The 23,244-nt window shown below is 39.6% G+C and overlaps 1 protein-coding gene and 1 long non-coding RNA gene across 3 annotated transcripts in view; one reads left to right on the plus strand and one right to left on the minus strand.

Annotated features, from left to right (window-relative positions):
- The window catches only part of LOC309371733, a 98,550-nt gene that overhangs the window by 53,364 nt on the left and 21,942 nt on the right, over nucleotides 1-23,244 (plus strand). The window lies entirely within an intron of this gene.
- Nucleotides 16,256-23,244, minus strand: part of NEGR1 (neuronal growth regulator 1) — a 442,886-nt gene continuing 435,897 nt past the window's right edge. For both annotated transcript variants that reach the window (XM_081914675.1, XM_081914674.1), the window contains one exon: nucleotides 16,256-17,313. In XM_081914675.1, coding sequence (XP_081770801.1) covers nucleotides 17,189-17,313 — 125 coding nt within the window. In that variant the 3' untranslated portion in view covers nucleotides 16,256-17,188. The remainder of the gene's footprint in view (nucleotides 17,314-23,244) is intronic.

Here is a 23,244-nt window from a genome sequence, read left to right on the forward strand (position 1 = left end):
AAACATTTTGTTTTCTGATGTAACGTTTTTACAAGCAATTTTTCCATAGTGGTATGATATTTTCACTAATATATGCATTTTTATGTATACTGTCCGCTAATATACACATTTTTGTACACAGCATTTGATTGGTAGAGGTGCAGCACTAAATTTAGAGAAGTCTGAATTTCAAAGGATAGTTGCGATTTAGTTCTTTCAGGAAGCAAATTAAATAGGTTTTCCTTAAAATGCAAAACTTTACCCCATTGTTTGTTGTTTTATAGACAATTTTCCACATACTTTTGACATTGCTAAAGAGCCAAATCAAGGAAAAGGAAATGGGCCTGTAGAGATAACACTCTGAATCTTTCAAGGTGAACTGTTGTAATAAAATCTCTTAGCTAGGATCCAAACCAAAGCATCACCGTGTGCACAGAAGCAGTTCTGTTTACACACGAAGGTGCTTCAGGTATTCTGTTTTGTCAATTCCAGGGCATTCCCATTACTATTTATATGCTACCCATCTGACTGGGTTGCCCCAGCCACCCTGGGCAGCTTCCAACAAAATATTTAAACACGAAAAACCTCAAATATTAAACACCTCCTTGTACAGGGCTGCCTTCAGATGTCTTCTAAAAGCCAGATAGATGTTTATTTCCTTGACATCTGATGGGAGGGCATTCCATAGGGCGGGCGCAACTACCGAGAAATAACCTCTGCCTGGTTATGTGTCTTTGAGAAAGAAGACTTCATAAATTGAGTCGCACATGGAACAAGAAGTTCTTTACCAGCATTTCATTTCAACAAGGCACTGATAAACAATGTACCAGAACTTCTCTTGCACTCCTTTGATATGGGTGTGGATTTGCCTGAGAGCTGGCATCATCAACTGGCATCTGTAAGAAGCTACTAGGGCCTCAACACCCTGGCGAGGCCCACATAAAAATGTATTCTTTTATTAATTAATTAAAATTATATCCCCTTCCTCCCAAAGGAGCCAAGGGTGGAAAACACATAAGCGATTAAACAATTAGAACATCCGAATACATATTCAATAAAATTCCAACACAGATGCGAACTGGGAAAGACCTCTACTTAAAAGTCTTGCTGGCAGAGGAAGTTCTTTAGGAGGCACCAAAAAGGCAATGGTACCTACATAATATTGATGGGGGGGGGGATTCCAGAGGGCAGGTGCCATGACACTAAAGGTGTGATTCCTATGTTGCGTGGAAAGGGACTTCCTGATAATATGGTATCTGCTGCAGAAGGCAGCAGGATCTCCTGCAGGGGGCAATGATCAGTCGGATACATGATTGGGTGAGATGCTCTTTTCAGCCCTGAGCCAACTTTTCCCCCGCCCTGGTCCTGTGCTTTAACAGCAGCTCCATCTAGTTGCCATTTTAATTTCCTACAATGCTTCCTGGCATCACAGGGACGTTGTGGGCAGTTTACATGGCAGATCCCAGCCAGTGCTGCTGCTTGGAGCAGTGCCAGAGGCCTGAAACATGGAGTTGCACAAACCAGGGTGCTCTTAGATTTGTATGCACGAGTACACAGAACAGTCACAAAGAGCAATGAGTCCTCCCCTTAAATATATATTTTTTAATCCTCCTTTTCTCCTTTTAAATACTCTGACTTTTTCCTTTCCATTTCATTTCTCACGGTTTGTCAGGGAGGTTATGACACTTCAGCAGGTATTCTGTGAGAAATGGTCTGGGCCATTTATACTTTTCACAGTGGCTCCTTCCCCATTCCTCAAGCTAGATAAGGAAACAAAAGAGCTATTGTTGCTTCCAATCACAAGCCAATGGAGGGGGGGGGACACGTACAGGTTTATAGACATTTGTTTTCGTTTTTGAAAAAGAAAATCTCATATCCCCTGTATACTGTTGTTAGATTAAGAGGAAAGGTAACAGGAATAATGGAGAGAATGTTTGCAGAAAAAACGGCATTTTGCAGCACTCAGTGTTACAAACATCGGTGATTTTTAAGTTTAAGTTGCTATTTTTCAGATGCTAACTGAAATGAAACTATCACCATTCATTTACAATTAAAAAAATCTTTGCCAGATGTCCCTGCTGATTCAGTTAATACGTGTATGGATTTTAATGACTGTGTAGAATTTCAATGTTTTCCTGGAAGCAACAGCATTTCTATGTGATGACGTTTCAATAAAAAGGAATTAATATCTTTTGGGGTCTTTTGGGGGATAAAAGGTGTCTTTTCAGAATGCATCATTTGTGCATACTGCCATTTGTGCATTATTTTCAGCATTTTACTCAGAGCTGCCTTTTGCTTTGTGCATCCTGCCCCTGCAAAGTACTTAATACCTTTCCCAATATAGCATCCAGGTTCTGCAACTTCTTGCCTAGGGAAGCCCACCTTGTCCCTTCCCTGATGGCTTTTGGATGTAGTATGGGTCACAGCTAGGACCACAGCATGCAATGAAAGGAATTAGAGCTGTCTAATCGAGTTTGTGCAGCACATACGGAATGAAGGTATGGAAGAGAGCATTGGTACAGAAAGCCCAAAGGGAGCTCCCATGGTAGGTTCTCAGTTGTTCTCAGTTTTTCCTGGCAACAAGAGAGTTCACAGGCTGAGATGGTACGAATCATGTGTTAGTTGTTTTGTATTCCCAACAATACTAGTCCTTGATCAGATAGCGAGAAGTTGCCTCCTTATGCTCTGAGAAATAATAGCAGTTCAAGGACTAGGAGAAGGATTGGTTCATATTATCTGACAATCCTGCATGCGGTGAAAGAATTTATGGGTTTCAGGAACAGGGAAGGAAGGAAGGAAGGAAGGAAGGAAGGAAGGAAGGAAGGAAGGAAGGAAAGAAGGAAAAAGAAGCAGTTCCATGTTGTGGATTTTAGAATGAGCTTCCCTCCCACTAATACATGTAGTGATGTTTGAAATGAGTCATCAATTGCTGAATAGAAAACACATACACTTGGCTCGTTGCAGGTCATATTGGGAAAATAATCTAAATGTGTCCTGCTTGGGGCAACAGATGCACAAGAGGCAAAACTGCAAGATTGCAAAGAGCAGGTGGCACCCATTCACAGGCTCAGGGCCAAACTTGACTAGAAATCAATTGCAAGTGTGGGAGCCCTGATCTGGACTGGGACCCTGGTGGCAGTGGGGAGGGGTAGAGAGGGGTTAACCTTTTGCCCCCTGCATTCCTGATGTAGAGGGGGGGGGGCTGTGCCTGCCATTTTGAGCTGTACATTTTGAATTCCTATTGCAGTCAAATGGAAGTTTTCTCCTCAATGGAAATTGTACTTGTGGGGTCCTCTGTACAGACTGGGACTGTTACAGGAGAGTGGGGCCAAAGGGTTAAAACTACCTGCCTCCCACACCAGAGTCTTGAACAGGTTAGGGTCCTTGCAAATGGATGATGATGATGATGATTACTATTATGTGACTGGTAAATTAATCCAGTTGGATTAATAATCTGTATCTTGAAAAAAAGAGTACTCTATCATGCTGGATTTTCTGACTGTAATAAACACCAGCATTTATTCCTCAACAGCTAAAGTACAAAAAAGATGTCTTTTGGAAACTGATAATAACCAGGTATATATTTTAACATACTTTCATTGCATTGCCTCTGGGTAAAGTTCTGTTCACTGTTCCCATTAACCTTTCTGGAGTATTTGACTTGGTTTTCAGTTATAACATCAACACCCTTTGCTTAAACTGATTTCATGGCATAAGAAGCGTTATTTTGTTCACAAGAGAGTGCAGTACATTGAAAGCAGAAGTGTTCATCAGTGTTGCCCTCTTGACTGGTGTTAGTCCAATGTCATTTTAAAAGGAACCTGCGCTGCCTGGGTTGATTTGAAACAGACATTTGCTAGAGTGTTGGGCCGCGAAAACTGTGTCAAGTCTAGAATGAAAATGATCATCTAGTGCTTACGGGCAATCTATATCCTATGTATGGAGGATTCTTTGGGAATCAGAGTTGCCATTAGGCTGTCGTTAGAATTTTGAGACTGTCCATTTTGTGCTTTTTTTAAAGGAGACTTGCTACTCTTCATTGTTGCAGGTGCAAATTTGAATTTTGTGGCAAATGGGCCAAATGACGAGATTCTTAAATAGTGGGGGTGCATATTCTAAAGTATCCAAGAGCTTGGGGCATTTGCATAATATGAATGCTTCCAGTTAGCTACAAGCTTCAAGAATGTTTCCAAAAGGAAGCACTCTCAGTGGTGTGTTGATGTGTGGGACAATTGGTTAGTGGGAAAGCACACACAATGCACGTGGGAGGTCCATGGTTCAATTCCTATAGAGCAGTGGTGGCGAACCTTTTAGAGACCGAGTGCCCAAACTGCAATCCAAAACCCACTTATTTCACACAAAGTGCCCTGAATTGCTGAGCTTTTATTTGGGGGGGGGGGAGGGGGTTGCACACTGTTGTTGAACTTTCATTGAGGGGAATGCCGAGAGTTGTGGGGCTTTTTTTGAAGGGGGGATGTTAATCCTGGGCGGGATGGAACCATGCCCTGAGTTCATATATAAAGCAGCTCCCCATGATTCATACACAGGCATGAATTAATGCAGCAGCTTTCCTGGTTTACTTCTGTGCGCGCACACACACACATACACACACACACACTTCTGAACATCTGCAACAAGACCACATTACCCCTTTCCCTAGCATAAGGTATGTTGGTTGGTTGCTTTCAAATAGATCTGAGATGAAGGTGGGGACTGGAGAAATGTCTGCTGATGTGACAAAGGCACTGATGCCACCCTAAAGATTAACATGTCTGAAGATGCAGTTGCATGTTAGACAAGGATCAAGGCACTGAAGTTAAAAGCTCGGGAGTCAATTATCTACATATTTACCTGGAAGAGAAGTCCCACTGAATGTGGAATGGGCCTTACTTCCGAGTAGGGATGGGGAGAAATTCAATTCAGTTCACATATAACAGCAAATGTATCACACCCACACTTTTTGAAACAGTATGAGAACCAAAACACAGCCATCCTTTAAAATTCACACTTCTCCAAATTTTGTGACGTAGAGCCCCAAACAATGTTTACAAAGAAAATATTAATGGAAATAACATACACAAGTGCACTGTTTTAAAATAATTGCTTGCAAAAGTGAGTTCGTTAGTCAAAACTGTGTACATAAATGTGTTTATTCAGATAAATTCAAAGCAAAATACGGATCAATTCTAATGACACACCCCTCGCGCCTCAATTGTAAATTTCTGTAGAAATGCGAAGAATTGAATTTGGGGAAAGGAGAAATTGAGAGAAGAGAAACTGACAGATCCTTCCATTCCTACTTCTGAATGGGATTCATAGGGTTATTCAAGTTTCTTTTCTCCAAATTGACCCAGGGGGTGATATCTGTAACATGCAGTTATACATATGAATGCCATGATGGGACTCTACACCCACCAGCCCAGTTAATCAGGTAGGGAATATAAACACAGCAAACATAAAAGGATTTCTACTGTAAAAGGTATAAAAGCTCTAGGCCTGTCTCCCTGAAAAGCATGTAGCAGATCACCTCTAATAAAAGCAACTTCCTTTTCAAGCATATATCCTACATCCACGTAATATAAATATATACTCAGATAAAAGATAGTGTTTTAGTGCCACAACTCTTCCTTGGAGCAAAGTCAATGTTCACACATTCAGCTTGAGGGGAACAGTTTTGTAGAGTCACAAACAACACAGGCCCTTCAAACTCTTCTGAGTGAAAATCAAATCTTATCATCCTTTTATTGAAGTGTCTGTTTGCTTTTTCCTTTCTTTTCTTGAAATGTGTGTCGTAGCAAAGGTAACTTGCAAAGGTAGCAAGATGAACATACACATGCTATTATAGTGCTTTAAACATCTAGCTGTTTTTTTTTAAAAGTTTCTTTTAAACTTAGGAGCAAAAAATAGTTGCAGGGATAGTAAGGAAATGCAGGCTGTGGCATGGGGGGTGAATTGAAGCAGCAATACTTCAATGTTCTGGCTTAAACTAAGAACGCAGTAAAGTGTGTGCTTAACTTCAAAGTTTGTTGCATTGAGGTCAATGGTTTGTTTGAACAGTCTCCTAGTGATTGCTTTAAGGGGAAAAAATAAGAATATGATGCTCCCAATTAAAAATGCCTACCCTTCAAATAATATATAAAAGCATTGTCCTTGGCCAAAGTGTGTGCACACACAGTCATGTAATCCATAGCACCAATAATTGTTTCCGGAGAAGAGATGAATTGTGGGGACTGAAACTACCCTTCCTACTCTGTGCTCCTAAAATAGATAGGGACCATGGTTGCCAATTGCCTAAACCGGGGCTACATGGACATGACCCAGCAACCACATGCACCAATGTAAGGATGAGATGTGCTGCTGAGCTCATGTTCTGCTTAGGGCTTCCTATGAGCATCTGGTTGGTCATTGTGGGAACAGAATGCTGGACTAGACTAGCCCATCAGGGCTCTTATTAAATTAGGAGATCTTATACTATTCCGCAACCAGCTAAGATTATACACATGGAAACCTGCATCCACATATATTTTCCCATTCACTGATAGATCATGCCTGCAGAATGTCTCAGGTTTGATCTTTTGTATCTCTAGGTAGGGTTCAAAAAGATTCCTTCTGGAAACTCTGGAGTGCTGCAGCTAGTGAATATAGACAAGTAATGAGTTAGAGGGACCAGTGAGCTCACTATTAAGGCATCTTCTCATGAGTATTCCTCTAGTGCAGTTAGGTTTGTTAGAAAAGCCCCACACTCCACTTTCCTGTGGTTCAGATATGTGTCTGCTTGATTAACTCTGTCAAAAGATGCTGCTTATGCAAATATCGCTGAAGAAATCTTCAGATGACTCTGTCAGCTATGTTTAGTGGTGGCGGTTTGTGTGTGTATGTGTGTGTGTTTAAATTCTAAACTCTACATGGTTGACTTGCGAGCTTATTTTCCAGATCACCGAGAGAAATGAGAGACTTTTTTTGACAGACACTGGCTAAAGCAGCTTAAAATCAGAGGCACTGGGTTTCTAAAGGAATATCTCTCCGAGAGCTATTGACCACATTTTCCACAGGTCATTGCTCAAGTGGTTGTTAGGCAGTGCGTTGGGACACAAAGTGTGTATGATGCTGCTTGCATGTTCTGTTGTGTATGCGGACCAGAAACGCCATTTTGGCACCCTTATGTAGTCATTTTGACAGACTACTTTATATTCTTCCAATTCAGCACATACCCCTACTATGCAAGCTAAAATATTTGGGTGTTGCTGTTTTTTGTTTTAAAAAAGTCACAGGTGCAAATGCAGGCACATATCACAGGGAGCTTCTGATTGGCTATGGCTCTCTGCAGTATATGCCCATGGGGGCAAATGTAAGAAGGGAAGCAGCCTTAATACTGAGGAATCCATAGGAGGGTGCTTTACACCAGACCGCTCTGCATTTACCTAGCCCAGTAAGGTCTACTTTGACAGGCAACAGCTCCCCAGGGTTTCCAAATGGAAAGCTTATACACCACCTTACACAATCATTAGACCTGGAGATGCCAGGGAGTGAACCAGGTATCTTTGCTATGTGGATCATGTGATCTACCACTGAGGCATGGCCCTAACCATAATTCAGGTTTGAATAGGTTTTGTTGACATGTGCAGCACATCACACTGCACATCACACTTTAGATGTGGGAAAGTTAAAAGTACAGTTTGTTTTTTAAGCAGTGTGCATGTTATAGTTAAAATGTCTAATACAGTGGTACCTCTGGTTACGAACTTAATTCGTTCCAGAGGTCTGTTCTTAACCTGAAACCGTTCTTAACCTGAGGCACGCTTTCGCTAATGGGGCCTCCCTCTGCTGCCATGCCGCCGCCATGCAATTTCCTGGGGCAAAGTTCTCAACCTGAGGTAATACTTCCAGGTTAGCGGAGTTTGTAACCTGAAGTGTTTGTAATCTGAAGCATTTGTAACCCGAGGTACCACTGTATGTCCAGAAAAACCTTTCTGAATCATGGCCTATGTCTGCAGAATGTTGCACCACTTTGGCACAAACACAGTGGACTTATGCTACTGTGATTATTTTAGCCTATGATCAGGAGTCACAAAAAATGAACCATACATAACATTAGCTACATCAATTGTTAATTCTAATTTGCTGTGAGGAAGCAAAGCTGTTATAGATTCCCCCTGCTCCTAAAGCTAACTCCTTTTTGTTGTTGTGAAAAAGTACATGTCAGAAGGTCAAAATTAACGAAGAAAAATGCAAATTCAGAGTTCCACTGGAGGAACAACCCAATGCTTTTAGCAATTTCGGATGAAATTAGGAAGGGGAAAACACCCAGTCCTACTTACATTTTACAGCCTAATGAAGCAAGTTACCTCCTGTAGTTCCTCCCAACTTGAAACTGGAACTGTCTCATTAGCATGAAGTGCAAGAAGAACAGGCCAGTCAGTGAAGTCAGCTTTTCATAGTGGATTCCTGAAATGTCTTCCCCTCACACCTTTGGTTTTAAGCAGATGATGGTTCACTACAGTAAGTAACATCTGAAGAAAGCAACAAATGTTAAGTACATCTAGAAGACTTGGAAATTCCAGGCTAAATTAAGCTTTGCTTCAAAACATAATTTTGTGTGTGTGTGTACATGCATGCAGAAATTGTCCAACTTTCCCCTCAAGATGGGAAACATAGAGGAAATCAAAGTCTGTGGTATTACAGATCCCTAGGGCTTCTTCTAAGGCTTTTTCAAAAGGTCAGTGGGAGCTCTGTTATAAATGCAGTAGCTTGGAGAGTGAAATACGTTATTATTGTGCATTGTTAGAATAAAGATTATTCTGGTTCTTGTTAAATATCTTTTGGCATGTATTAAACAAAATCGTCCTCTTGCACAGTCAAAGTTAAGCCCTTTTAACAAGCCCATTGTTTTCAATAAGTGAGATTTAAGTGTGTGCTTATTTCTACCATTGAAACAAATGAACTTTTAAAAGTACTTAGCTTTTAGTGGAATTGTGCCTATAGTTATTATGGGAAGAAATTAGTGAACATTCATATACAGAGCCAGTTTCTAGCCTGTCAGACCCAGTACTACTTTCTGTGGCTGAAGGAAATGTAGAGGGATTTCCAAAGGTGTACCGTTTGTTGATTGGGAAGAATCATTGCAAAACAGCAGACAAAGGGGGTATGATTGCAGCGTTGTACTGCTGTTTCTGTTCATCAAATTAGTATATTGGCAGACAAGGAGAGTCTTCATCAGGTTGATCTTTTACTCTGATCTGCCACCTTGTGAGGTGAGGTGTGAAGCAGGAATAATAAGGCAGAGAAAGTCATCCCAAAAATCATAGGTTCAAAGAATGTAGCTTCCGATAAAGCCCTTGCTACGGATGACAAATCTGACATTTGCAATGTATTTTAAAACCTCATTTATTGCAAGCCGTGTTCAGTTGGCGTTATTCTCCAGCTTACGAAAGCCAAGGGCTGATAGATATTTTCGCAGAGAGGAAGAAACCTGGCTGGATCTAGACATATCAAAGAAGCGTTTCAGTTTAAAGCGTTGTAAATTTAAACAGGGAAAATGGGTAGAGAAAAAACAGAACTCCACTTCGCCCTCTGGTGGCTCGATGTTATATCACATAAACAACACATATAAATCCGCTTTTTCCTTACCAGTCTAGCTGAGTCCCCAGATACAGTACTTACAGGGGAAGTTAGAACAGAAGGGTTAGGGGAAAGGAAATGAAGTGATTCATGCTTAGTAATCAGTGCTTAGCACCAAAGAAATGAATGGCTGGAAGGAAAACCCCGCACACCCAAACAGAAATTAGTTTTCAGAAGAACAGTTCTTGTTCAGAATCTCCTCAATATATATATATTTTCCTGCTCTGCTTGTTAACATTGTCTCAACTGGACTATTTTTAGGCCTGTCCAGGAGGCAGCATAAATTTCCCACTTTTCCTTCAAATATTTAAGAGAGAAGGAGGAAAGGGATTAAATTGTCAACAGGAACAAACCCAGTTAAAGTGCACTTAATGCTTTTATTCATGTGTAATAATGAATAGACTTAAAAGCAATCAAACTGAAAATGAGGGTATTTCTCCCTCAGTGTAAACAAACTTGTATATGGACAAGCACAGGAAAGGGCTGTAGCTCAGTGATAGATCTTGCGTTTTACATGCAGAACATTCCAGGTTCAATCCTTGGCATCTCCAGGTAGGGCTGGAAACAGCCTCTGCCTGAAATCTTGGAGAGATACTGCTGGTCAGTGAGGCAGGGAAGAAAGTAAAACAAAATCCAGGTTTGTTTGTTTTTTAATTGTATCATACCTCATGATCTCAATGAGGCCTGCAAGGCAGTTCAAGTATTTAGAGCTTTCCAAAATGTGCTGCATTTTACGCCCTTTACACCCAAAACTGGTATTTGTGCTGGCAAGGTGCAGTAATCAAAATATTAAATACGTGGCTATTGCGTTTTCTTAGCCTAACAGTTCTGGGAGGTCTTCCGTATAGCTGCAAGGCAGCACATCCTTGTATTCTCCCTTACTGCTATGTCTGTTAACAGTTTCAGAATCCAAAGATAAACTAGACCATGGGCTTGTGCTCACCCTGTAGGGAGTCCTTCGGGGGGGGGGGAATGATTGATCCTAATGCTGTATCACAAATGGCTTCTCTAGTGCCTCCCTGTTTCAAAGTCTGTTGTCGTGCTGCATAAGGGATAGCATTTCTTTGAGAAACACAAGTCCACATCACCCTTGAATGTATATCATGAGCAGAGTGGATTTTCTGATCCTGGCCAAAGTGAAATAGCATCAAATGTCACTTACAGCACTTTGCCTTAAGATAAAAAATGGAAGATTATGGAAGGGAAAGACCCTTCCTAGGAGGACTGACTTCCTGGGAGGTCTCCACAAAGACCTGGGTTAGGGTGACATTTAGTCAGTGGAAAGAGTGGTTTTCCTTAGGAGAGGAAAACAAGAAATAGAGAAGACTGAAATGTTTGCAGATGCAAACGTTCTTCAGAAAACAAAGTATCTTTCACAGAACCTGGAAGGAACTAGTTGGTTGACCTTAATGAGTGAAATGGAGTAGTTTTTTATATTTTAGGCTGTAATCTTAACACATACTTACCTGGGAGTATGGATGGAGGAGGAATTAGGTTCAGTTCACGTTTAAATTTAGAATATTTGCGCTTTCCAAGAAGTATGAGAACCAAAACACAGGCAATCTTCAAAACTTGTTCTTTTCCAAGTTTTGGGATGCAGTTTTCCAAACAGAGTTTACGAAAAAACAACAACCCTGCATCCATTAGGAGGAAACGTGTATACAAAATAATACATTTCTGAAATTACATACAAAAATCTAATATATTGTATTAAGATAGGTTGCTTGTTAAAATGTGTACATTAATCAAAACTGCAGACCAAAATGTGCTTATTGGGATAAATTTACAGAAAAATGCTGAAAATTTTTCATGAGGGTTTGAAAAAACAAACAAATTGCTGCAGAAATGTGGAGAACAGGATTTAACATTGGAAAAGTGAGAATCTGAGAGAACTGAAATGGACAGATCCTTCCATCCCTACCTGGAAGTAAGTCCCATTGAACTCAACAGGGCTTCCTTCTGAGTAGACACAGATAGGTTTGTGCTGTTAGTTACCTTAGTAACTTTCAGCTAGTGTATTCTGTGATTAAGCTACAGAATGCAAGTCAGCTAGCATGACAATGAATCTGTCACACTCACAGTCAAGAGGTGTACTAAGCAGGTAAAACCTTGCATGTAAGATGCCTGAGATAAAATATATTTCCTGCTTTGCTTTTCTAAACCATCATAATGATCTAGAAAGCACATGCTACTTTTCAAAAACTATTTACCATGTTCTACAGATGTTTCAGTAATATGGCATACACAATTTCACAAGCATGCTTCTGCCTTGAACAGCTATTACCCTTTACTACCTCCCTCAAACTTCCATTTCTTTGGCTAATCCTTTGACTGGCTCATTGATCCAGCTACAGTTTCCTCAGCCATATTGCAAAGAGGGACTTGTTTGCTTGGAAGCAGAGGCACTCTCTATTGGGCAGGCCAGAAGAAGACTGTGATCCTTGGAAAGGCTAGAAGGACCAAAGATGGAAATCTCGCTTAGGGAGGAAGAAGAGAGCAAACTGCATTTAAAATGTGCACAGAGTAAATCACCAATGAACTCTTTACAAATAAAACAAAAATAGGTTTCATTAGTTCCATACTCACAGTACTTTAATTATAACTACAGGATATATTCCACTATGGCGTGCACCAACAAGCCAAACGCAGCCCATCATCACCTATGTATCATGGTCCACCAGGTATCCCCATTTCCATAGTTCTCAACAGGTAGACTTGTTGGATGCTCCTGGTAAGCTGCCATACATGGTTGGTGGGCTACATTCATCTTGATGAGTCACATTTTGTGCAGGCCTGGTCTATACCATATGATTATCTACTAGCAAGAATCAACAGTGTGAAAGTTTCATTAGGGTTACCATAACCCCCAGGTACAATCTGTCACTGGTGGCAAAATGCCAACAGATTTAAAAGGATCTAGATTGCAACGTTAATAGTTTCCTTAGAAAATATTACTGTGCCCACCTACAATCTCTGGTTAGAGTTTCACCATGGCTTTGAATTTCTGACACAGTCTAATTGGTGAAAGTGTTGAATGACCTTTTTGGGATAAAATGACTTTTCAAAAACAAAACTCTTTCACGGCAAATTATGGAATATGGACTATTTTCCTCAGACTGGAAGAGGGTGATCCAGTCCCTAAAAGTAAGTGCATACTGAGGCGTTAAGGCATATTATTTATCCATTTAAATACATATTTTGGTATACACATTCTTAAGTGCACACAGTTGTGTGGGGTAGATGGGTATTTTGGTCAGCATAATGTTGAGCATTGATTCTGAAAATGTGCAAAATAATAATAATAATAATAAATCACCCCAGGTTTAGTTGTGGTTATTAACACTTCTGGATCTGAAACAGAATGTAATTTTAAACAAGAGTGAAGAACAGAAAATCCTATCTACTTCAACTGAATTTTGAATAGTTATCTTCCCAGCTGATCTCTTTTAAACCACCCATCAAATTATGTATATTGAGACAACCCTTACTTCAGTTAGCAGCACTACCTGCACCACAGTAATTGCACCTTATTTCGCAATTATTTTGCACCTTATATATTAACCTGGCAACAGCACAATCGTGGTTAAGTGTCCTGATTTGCCAAACAGATTGTCACAATCATAACTATTCAACACTTCGGACAATTTATGCATAATAAGTCCTCATTTGTATCACTTGGAGCTAATCCATTTATTTTTCATATTTTTTCATGACTGGGAGAAATATAATTGTGGTTGATTAAAAATATGAACAGCGATGATATCAACTAGATGATCACAGATTATCATGTAAGAAATAGAAGAAAGCAAACATACCCCACAGTTTAAGGACTAATAAACTTTGTAAAATGTTATTGTAATTTGCGACAATCAACACAATCCACATCAAGTCCCAATAAATCCCAAATTGTACAATGAACATATAGAAAAGATTTACCAAAGAAGTATGGAACTTTCATTAGGGAGTAATCCTATAAACACACAGGCACATGCTATTTATTTTTTTAAATATTATTGGGACTGTTCAGTGCAAAACTGTATGCATGTGTCTGTCTTGACAGAATTAGGCCCTTGGCTGACCATGGTTTCAAAAGGAGCCTCTGTGGGACTAATCTTGAAAGCACTTACTGAGCTGGTCCCAGTATCACAGTATGTACTTTGAGAGATTCAGCCCCTGATTTGTTCTTATGATCTCCTCCCTCCTGAAGAAGCAGGGAGAGGTTTGCACAAAGTTTTCTTCTACAACTACGGTATTTTGCATTTATAAAGTAATCACACCCAGCAACTGCAAATGAAAATTCAGAGGCTGGTTTGAACACCGGGCTAATAATGCGTTCCAACTGCTCCCACACAAACAAAAAACATTACTAGTCCCTTTCATTAGGTATTATCATGTTCAACAATAAAAAATAAAATGTCACCCTGTTTTGCTGCAGGAATCATCAGACTCCATGTGCTGGGGGAGGATCGTGAAGGCAGTTAACTTGACTATAGAGTTTGGATGAGCAAATGATATTAAAACAGCTATTGTGCCTGTGAGAAACAATGCTGGATATGCTTGGTTTCTGACATACCTTTGACTTGTTTCTTATTCCCCAAGAGAGCACTGGCAGAGATAATAGCTTCTGCCACCCTGCTCTTTCAACCTGTTGAATGGATTCTAGACCTTTAAAGCTGCAATACAAGAGGAAATACAGAGGGTGGCTGCAGTCAGTCCAACTTGGAGGAACAGGGTGTGCACCCAACTCGCACTTCTTGTTCTCTGCATCTTTGTAGGACCCCACAGGAGACAGCTGAATAAGCTCTCATCGCCCGCCGCAAAGCCTCCGTTGCAAAGATGCCAAAAAAAAAGCCCTTGCAAGTTACCAGTGCTTCCTGCCATCCTAACAAATTTGAATGTCTAGTCACCCCAAATGTCGGGATATTGCACCAGTCCAGTCAAATATTTCCATTAAAAAATGCCATAGCGCAACACCAGTAGGTCCACAGCGCATGATATGAGACGAAAGTATTTTCTCCTTCAATACAAACTGCATGATACATTATGGTTCTGTCACCTAACACTCTTAATATAGCACTTTATTACTATTTCTAAAGAGCCGTACTATTTCTAATGCATCAACATTTTATTCATGAAGAACAGGAGCTAATAAAGGAGCTAAATAAATTTATAATGTAGGTCTTAGAAGTGGTTTATGTGTAAAATAATTGTGTCGAATCTCCAGCTAGCAACAAGAATGTCAGAGCTTTGAGAACAGGCTTTTTTGAACGTTTTATGATGGCGATATTAAAAGCGAACTGTTACTATGTAGTCAATAACATTCTCCTTCCTCCATGTTTCATAGGGTTAGAATGGGTGATGTAATTATTTAATGTACCACGGTTCTTTATTCAACAGTCAGTTTACTTGAATAAAAACCACTGTGGTTAGCTGAGTCATCGTTAAATTCCCCTTTTAAGCTTTGATGCCTACACAAGCTCATTCTGAGATACAACCGTTTATGTAACATCATCAGTTAGTTATTGCACTTTGTAGTACAGATCTTAGCAACTTCAATTAAAGAGGCAAACTGTTAACACACATCCTGAACTGATGAAAACAAATGAATCTTCTATTAAGTAGCAGAGAGCAATTTCTCACTATTTGTTCTTGTGAATAAATTCGAATGAAAGTCTTTGCACTTATTTTACACTAGAGCAAAATTTGTACAGATTCCCTGCTTTTTCAAGTGTCTTTTTTTTTTTTAAATTGGAAGTGGATATGCAGTGGATACAGAGTATCAGCTATCAGATTGCTTATTTTTCTTCTGTTTTCAAAGATGAACCTTTACTAACTATGTTTCTTTCACTAAAGTTCTATGTGGGGGTTATTTTCAATGTCAGCTTTCATGGAAGCAGGACTTATAGGAACCAGGGCATTAGAAGTCCTTTCAGAAGAGAAAAATGCAGTTGTTATTCTAACAGGAGATCGATGCTAATGACATTTTGGCAAATAAATATGTAATAGGCATCATTTGAGAATATATATATATATATATATATATATATATATATATATATATATATATATATTTGCTTTCGTATATATTCATTCATTCTGGTTTCTAATGTTGCATGTAAGATAAACTATGCATGAGGACAAAATAGGACATTTTAAAGGTTATATCCATATGCCTTTGCAGATTGTGCAGCATGAATGATGTTTAACATAACATTTACAACATGTAGAGATGTGGCTGACATGTGGAATAGAGCCACAACAGGCATTTGGGGAAATTCTTCAACCAAATGTTTGTGAAGGGAGAAAACACTGGTATATTTTTGCAAATCGGTGGCTTTTTTGAAAAAATGGCACTGATATGTTATCATCTGTTTTATGTAGCATTCAAATTATTGTTGTTATTTGTGTGCATGAACATGTGTGTTTTAGAGCATGTGTGTATGATCAAAACTCTAATCCTTCTATAGATTTTCCAGACCTAAGCACTATGTTCTATAAACCAACCAACCAGATACTGTACAGTATAAATTCAATAGGAAGAACAATACTGATATGTAGAACTTATCACTAATTATAAAAATACAATAAAATAAAGGGATGGTCATTTTCTCTGCAGCCTTATAAAAATTCTGACTTTGAATGAACAAAGGAAATGTTACATTCACAAAGGAGTCTCTGAGAGATATCTTCTGCTTTGTACAGGTTTGGAATATGCTTTGAACTTGACAGACTGAAAAATGTACCAGCTATTACTTTTTCTGCTGTGCTCAATGTTTGGAGTAGTTCCTTTACCCCAATGGTGGTTCATTTTACAGCCAATAGCACCTTTTGTCCTTAAGAAAAGATTCGGTACCCTTGAGCTAAGCATCTACAAAAAATAAAATTGAAAAATTCCCCTCCCATTTGTTGGTGAGGAAGCGAAAAGCAGTATCTTATGAAGGCACACCCATGCTGAACTGACGAGAAAATCAAAATCAAAGCATAACTGCACAGTGCAGTCATATCACAAGGCTCATTCTTGAAATCTGAGTATCATGCTAGAAGAAAATCTAGGTATGTGATCTAATTTTGAAGAAATGAATCAAAGGCAATATTATTTAGCTTTTTTGTAAAAAAAAAATCTGTGTAAATGAAGATAGACTCTTATTTAAAGAGGGAAATGGATGTTTGTATTGCAGCCTTAAAGATCGCATATTTTTTTTAAACTGCAATATTTGGGTTCTTTTTATGTAAACTACAGTCTGCAAATCAGCAGACCATGACTGAATGTTTTTTTTGAAAAGTTATAGATTACAAACATGAACTCACAATTAATATCCTCTAAAAGTAATTTCAGAGCTCTCACGTCTTTTTTTTTTAAAAAAAAAAGAAGAAAAAGGACAATGTGTACTTCTTCACAAGGTAATGCAGCTAATAAAAAAGAGAGTAGAATTAAAGTATTTACATAATGAGCAATTCTACAGAAGGCGATCATCCCCACATAAGCACTGCTGATTATATCCCACGCCGCTTTTTAACAAACTCTACCAGATTGGATCCAGTCATCAGCACTTTCAAAGAATCCTTAAAAGCCATTCATGGTTCTTTACATTTATTGTAGAACGATGTTCTTCAGGTACATTAAGCTGGTGTAAGAGGACAGTGTCAACACAAGGAACCAGCAGGATAATAGAACTTCAGCACCCCCAGTGATCCCAAGCTGGGTTGTACTTGGAGCTGGAAAAGAAAGAAAGAAAGAAAGAAAGAAAGAAAACAGATTATTTAGAATCTTTTTGAGCTTTCCTCACTTTTTCTTCTTACAATCAGCTATAAATTATTTTACCAATAGATTTCAAAATAGCAACTTTCAGCAAAGCATAGCTGAAAAGGAAATCACACCTTTACACCACTAAAATTCCTCTATAGCAAGCAGAATTTTATGATATAGATGAGGGCTGGTTCACACACTACATTTTTAAAAGAGGGAATGCATATGCTTTATTTCCCCACTTGTCTATTATGGAATCCTGGAAAACAAAGCAGATTCCTTTGTCAATAGGCAGATAGGGCTATTTCATATTGTATAGAAGGTACAGGTTCAAGGATGGCTGTGAAACAGAGAATTTTAGAACTTCATTCTTTATTAGAGCAAAAATGGCTCTTGCTACAATTTCCCTTCTCTCAGCCACTTTCCCCACAGCCTGAGCAAGTATGTTCTTTCCTGGACCTAAAGTGTTGGTATATACTAATTCTTCCCCCATGTAGGACTTTCTTTTATACAAGAAACTCTGCTCTATCTGTCATCTATCCATCCAACCATCTTAGGCAAATAAAATCACAGGGCAAAATGAACTATGGTGATTATTGCAGAAGAGTGTTCTATCATTAAGGTCAAAGGCCACTTCTAGGATTTAACCCGGTAGAAAGTAGCCTTTGCCACCAGCTCAGTCTACTGCATAGCTCTCTATAATGTTAAAATATGCTTCTTGTGCAGGGTTCTTACTACCATTTGGCCGCCATAGCGGCTCTCTGCTGGAGGATAGACTTGTGTGTGCCCTCAGTTGCAGAGGACCATGTTGTCCCATTAGTATTGTTGAAGTAAGATCCAGTTGTCAGTTCAGTCGACTTCTGAACGTTGAATGGAGAGAGGGAGATGCCTTTTTGTTCTTTGCTTCAGGCAGCAAAGGGTCTTGGGGTGGTTCTGTTCTTTTGTATTTAGTTCCAGATGCATTCAGAAGCTGTGGTGGCTGCTTCTCAGTGCTTGGTGGCAGCACTGTCCTTCTGTTCATTGTTATTTTGTTTACCCTCAGACACATTGTGCTGCAAGTGAATGTGTGCCTGTGCATAGGGTTGTCATATTCCCAAAAGTGAAAATCTGGACAAAGTTGTTGACCTCCCCCAACCCCACCCCCCAACATTTTGCTGATTCGGTGAAAATCCTCCCAGGTGCCATTTTGATGTGTCCAGGAAAACCCGGACGTATGGCAGCTCTGGCTGTGCATAACTTCTGGATTGTGCACCACCAAACTTTAATGTACCTCTGCGGCATCTTGCATCTTGCCTCTGTAAGTGCCTCCACCTGGTATGATCATGGTTCTTGACGTGTGGCTACTCAACATGGCTGGCAGCCAACCATGGCCCATTTCCATGTAAACAGCACTTCATGATGCTACAGGAGCTTAGAAGTGCAATCCCAGTCGTGCTTTTGTTGTTTCTCTAATTGCTTTAGGATGCAACGGGCTCGCTGTGGTATAGTACACTGTGTGAAGAAGGATAGCATCCTACCCTTCAGCAACTGTTCAGAAAAACAGTCCAAGGCTCTCAGCAGTGTGTTCCAGTAAAACCAAGTTGTTTGATCACAGCTTGATACAGCTGTTTTGTGGAACATTGAGTTCATTGTCTGAATGCCTCTCTCAGCTGGTCCACTGAAATGTGGGGGTCTCAAGATTGCAGTATATGTTATTCCCCACTGTATTGCTTGTATTCGTTCCTTGTCTGTAAGAGACATGGTCCCCTGTCAAATATTTGAGGAACACCAGGTTTTGCAAAGATGACTTTTTAATTTGGTTGCATCGAAGTCTGCTGAATTATCTCAGAGAGTATTTGGAGGAACAGTGAATTGGGAGTAGGTACAAATGTCTAAGAAATACCTGCAGTTATCTTGAGCTGTGATAGTTTACAGATGTTACTGGGGCAAAGCACTTTACACCTTGTCTTGTCTGGAATGACTACTTTGTCACCACTGCTTTGTGATGAGAGGATCTTTTGTCGCCCAGCATGGCTGCAGTCCAGGATTCATTTGCTTTCTTTTGCTTGTCCAGCCTTTCTCTTTCAGCCTCTGTTCTGAACTTTGCATCAGAACTCTGTACTTTCATAATAAACTCCTCCTTCACAAACATCATCTGTGTCATTCCACAGATTCCTGCTAATGTTCTTGATAACAAGCATCTCTTTTTATAGCTTTGCAGTCATGTTACAATAGGCAGAGAAGCATCTTGCAGATACTTTGCCAGACTTTGAAAATACAATACTTCCTAAGCAATGAACTTCTAGATGTGGATTAAACAAGCTTCTAGTCCATATTCCGAGGCATAGGCTGGTTTTAGGGCTGAGCCACATCAGAGGTGGCCAACTCCTGAGAGACTGTGATCTATTTTCCGATTTAAGATTTAAAATCTGGCAATGATCTACGAAGTTTTCCAGGGAAAGCACTGGGACAAAAAAGAGAATTGCTCAGACAAGCACCTGAAAAGCCCAGACCTTTCCCTAGAAAACATGGAGCAAAAAATTACTGTACATTTTATGCTAGATGTCTGACAGCTCTTGATGTATTTCAATTAGGATGGTCAAAGGGAAAAAGTCACTCACAATAATATCGCTTTGAATGAAAATAGCCACAGAGAGAAAACTCCGCCTTCCCTTCCACTGATCAGACAACAATGGGGGGGGGGGAGGGCGGGGCAGGAGTCAGTTTCAACGACACTGAGGAAAGGGAGCCAGAGATTGACCCGCAATCTACCAAAACCTCACAGGCATCTACCAATAGATCATGATCAACTTATTGGGCATCTCTGCTCTACATGAATCTGGCTCATCCCCACAAGCCTTTGCAATGCGTGAGGGAGATGGGGATGGACTGTCTCAACTTTGCTGTCATCGGGGTTGATTACATGTGATGAGAGGACATGTTCCATGCACTTTACTCCTTGGGCCAAGAACTGCTTTATCATGTTTCTCACATTTTTCAGTATCTTGTTATGTTTCTCATGTGTGGATGCTGTTACACTCATGTCATTTGCTATTATGTGCACTTCTATGGTATCTCCAAATGTGTCATAATTATTTTGTTGAAGCACTTCAGTATTTGACTTAATTCCAAAAGGTAGACTAAGAAATTTGAATCTGCTCCATGGCCTGTTGAAAATACATAGGTCAGCGGAACTCCCTATCTAATCCATTTTGCCAAATGCATATTTTGCATCCAGAATCATAAAGATGTTTATACCAGCAAAACGACACTGAACATCTGCTGCCGTTGGAATGAAATAATGTTGTCCTCCATTCTGGGATCCAAGCAAATCTGCAGCTTGCCATTTTTCACTCTGTCAGTGATGCTCAAACGCTCAAGCTATTAACCCATGGGGTAGACAGAGTCATTCTGGCTATAAACCCTTCTTTCTCTAAAAGCTCAAGTGATTTTTTTTAAAAGGCTGTTAAAATGGTATCTGCATACCTCCAAGTTGATGGATGGCTGTTCTGGATTTGTGGATCTATGGTTTATCCCACAAAGTTTGCCGGGTTCCTAAAAATTCCGTTCATCTTTAGCTTGGGGCAGTTTGTGCCAATTCAAGCTGAGATGTAGTCAAGCATCCTGACCTAACAGTAGTGTGGTAGATGAAGTGGTGATGAAAAAAATGAAGACTAGTTTTGAATCTTCCTATAGCTGCTATGTCTTGTCACAGGATGAACAGAGCCTGTGAGGTGCTGTTCTCCTTGCCCTCCTGTGGCCTGGCTTTGATCCTGGTGCCTTGAGTGCTATGCTGTTTTAGGACTTGCAGACTTCCAGGAATTTGTCACTCTGTCACCCAGCCATGAACTCAGTCTGTGTGTGTGCAACTTCAGAGGCTCTACAGATGTGTTACTGCCTTTTATAAACTCAGATTCCCTTAGTAATGTCTCCTTTAGTTTCTTAATCTGTCACACTGCACACAGTTTTGACCCCGAGCATGTATGATCCTCAATGCCCCCAAGTGCACTGAACACATTTTGTTTCTTCCTTGATGTTCTGAAAGATTTTAAATGTTAAAGTTTCTGTTTCTGTTAAATGAGAACGACAGCAGAACCGGTAAACCCCCAAAACCAATGTTTTTATGATAATGTGATTTCTTAGGACTGTTTAATCACTATCCATTGTTAGCCCCTAGGACTGCTGACCTAGGGAACACTTCTTCAACCTGGTGGACTCTTAAATAAATAAATGTTGGAAATTGCTCCAGGGAAGAGCGACAGAGCAAAAGAGATTTCACAGTCTCTCATATGATGAGGTTAAATATACAAGAGCATTTTACTGACCATTTAAATGAAGCAATATCATCAAGCTTTTAGATCATTATCAGGAAAGTTATTAACTCTTTAGAAAAGAGATCCAGCAGGATCTCACTAGTCCAGGTGAGGCCTTGCATACTAATGAGGTCATTTAAAAAATAATTAAATATACACTTAAAATGTATACTCTTAAAAGATCACATACAGATTGTTAAAATAAAAATTACAGCAACAGCCCTTTCATTAAAATTAAGCAGCCCCAATAGAGAAGAAAGTTCCAAAGGGCTGATTGCAGCAAGCTGCCAATTCTGGCCCCCTTATCTGTACTTAAAAGCAATAATAAAAACAGGAAGAATAAAATTACAATATGATAAAATAATAATCATAATAATCATCATAGAAAGCTTTAAAAGAATGAGTGGCATAAAATATATTCCATAGTGGAATACAAGGTTCATATTTCTACCAAACATACCGAATATTCATGAATGTTGCCAAATAAACTCATTCCCACTAAGTATGTTTGCTCATATATATATATATCACTAACAGCCTCCAAGCTGTTACAACTTGCTTCCAGAACTTGAGTACACAGTTACAACTCCACCACATATGCCAATATGTTCCTCGTACATTATAACTTTGCCAGCATAAGGGGGAACCTGATCTCACCATACAAGCTAGTCAGACCGGGGTTTAAAACCAGTAGTGGACCACCTTCAAAGAATTCTCCCTAATGTTAGTAGACATGGACTTAAAGGAACAAGTGGATCAGAACTTAGGCTGTTGAGAATCTTTCTATGCCCTTTTAAAATGTGTCTGTGGGGGCAGGGTTATTGGGTTGTTGTTTTTATTTTGCTTATGTACTTTGTGGTTTTATATTCTGATTTTATTCTGTGAACTGCCCTGAGACCTGCAGGTATAGGGTGGTATAATTATTCAATCAATCAATCAATCAATCAATCAATCAATCAATCATCATTATCATCATCACCATTCAGTTCACCTATAGGGTCTGGCTCCCACACTGATTTCAAAATAGTAAGTGGAGAGAACCGCAATTGTAGGGAATATATCAGAGACCCTGCCATTCTGGGCACTTGCTCATAGCTGTCAATGTTTCCCGTTTTTAAAGGGAAATTCCCTTATTCTGAATAGGATTCCTCGCAAGAAAAGGGAAAAGTTGACAGCTATGCACTTGCTACACTAGATGTTCATAAAGTTTCAGTGCACTAGTGGCTACACCATACAATAACAATGCAATTTAAGTATGTTGGTGCATCAGCCCTGGGCCTTTGAAGATGCAGCACATTACTATGCCCTCAGAAACAAGATGTCTGTCTTTTCTTTAGAGGCAGTTTTTTCCTAAAATCTCAGTGTCTAGTTTATTCACACAGATTTCTCCCTCTTAATGCCTCTGTGTCATTGCTCCTTAATATTGACAAAAATATGCTAAAAATATGAACAATTCTCACAGTATATGTGTTATCATATGCATGCACACTCCAGGTTTCCATAAAGGAACTAGTGCATAAGCAGAGACATACAACAATGCACACAACTGTATAAAAATACTTCTCGTAGTTTTCCTTGTATAAGGCGCCCCCATGTATAAGATGACTC

This window comes from Podarcis melisellensis (assembly GCF_964234715.1).
Source record: "Podarcis melisellensis genome assembly, chromosome: 6".
Classification (NCBI taxonomy): domain Eukaryota; kingdom Metazoa; phylum Chordata; class Lepidosauria; order Squamata; family Lacertidae; genus Podarcis; species Podarcis melisellensis.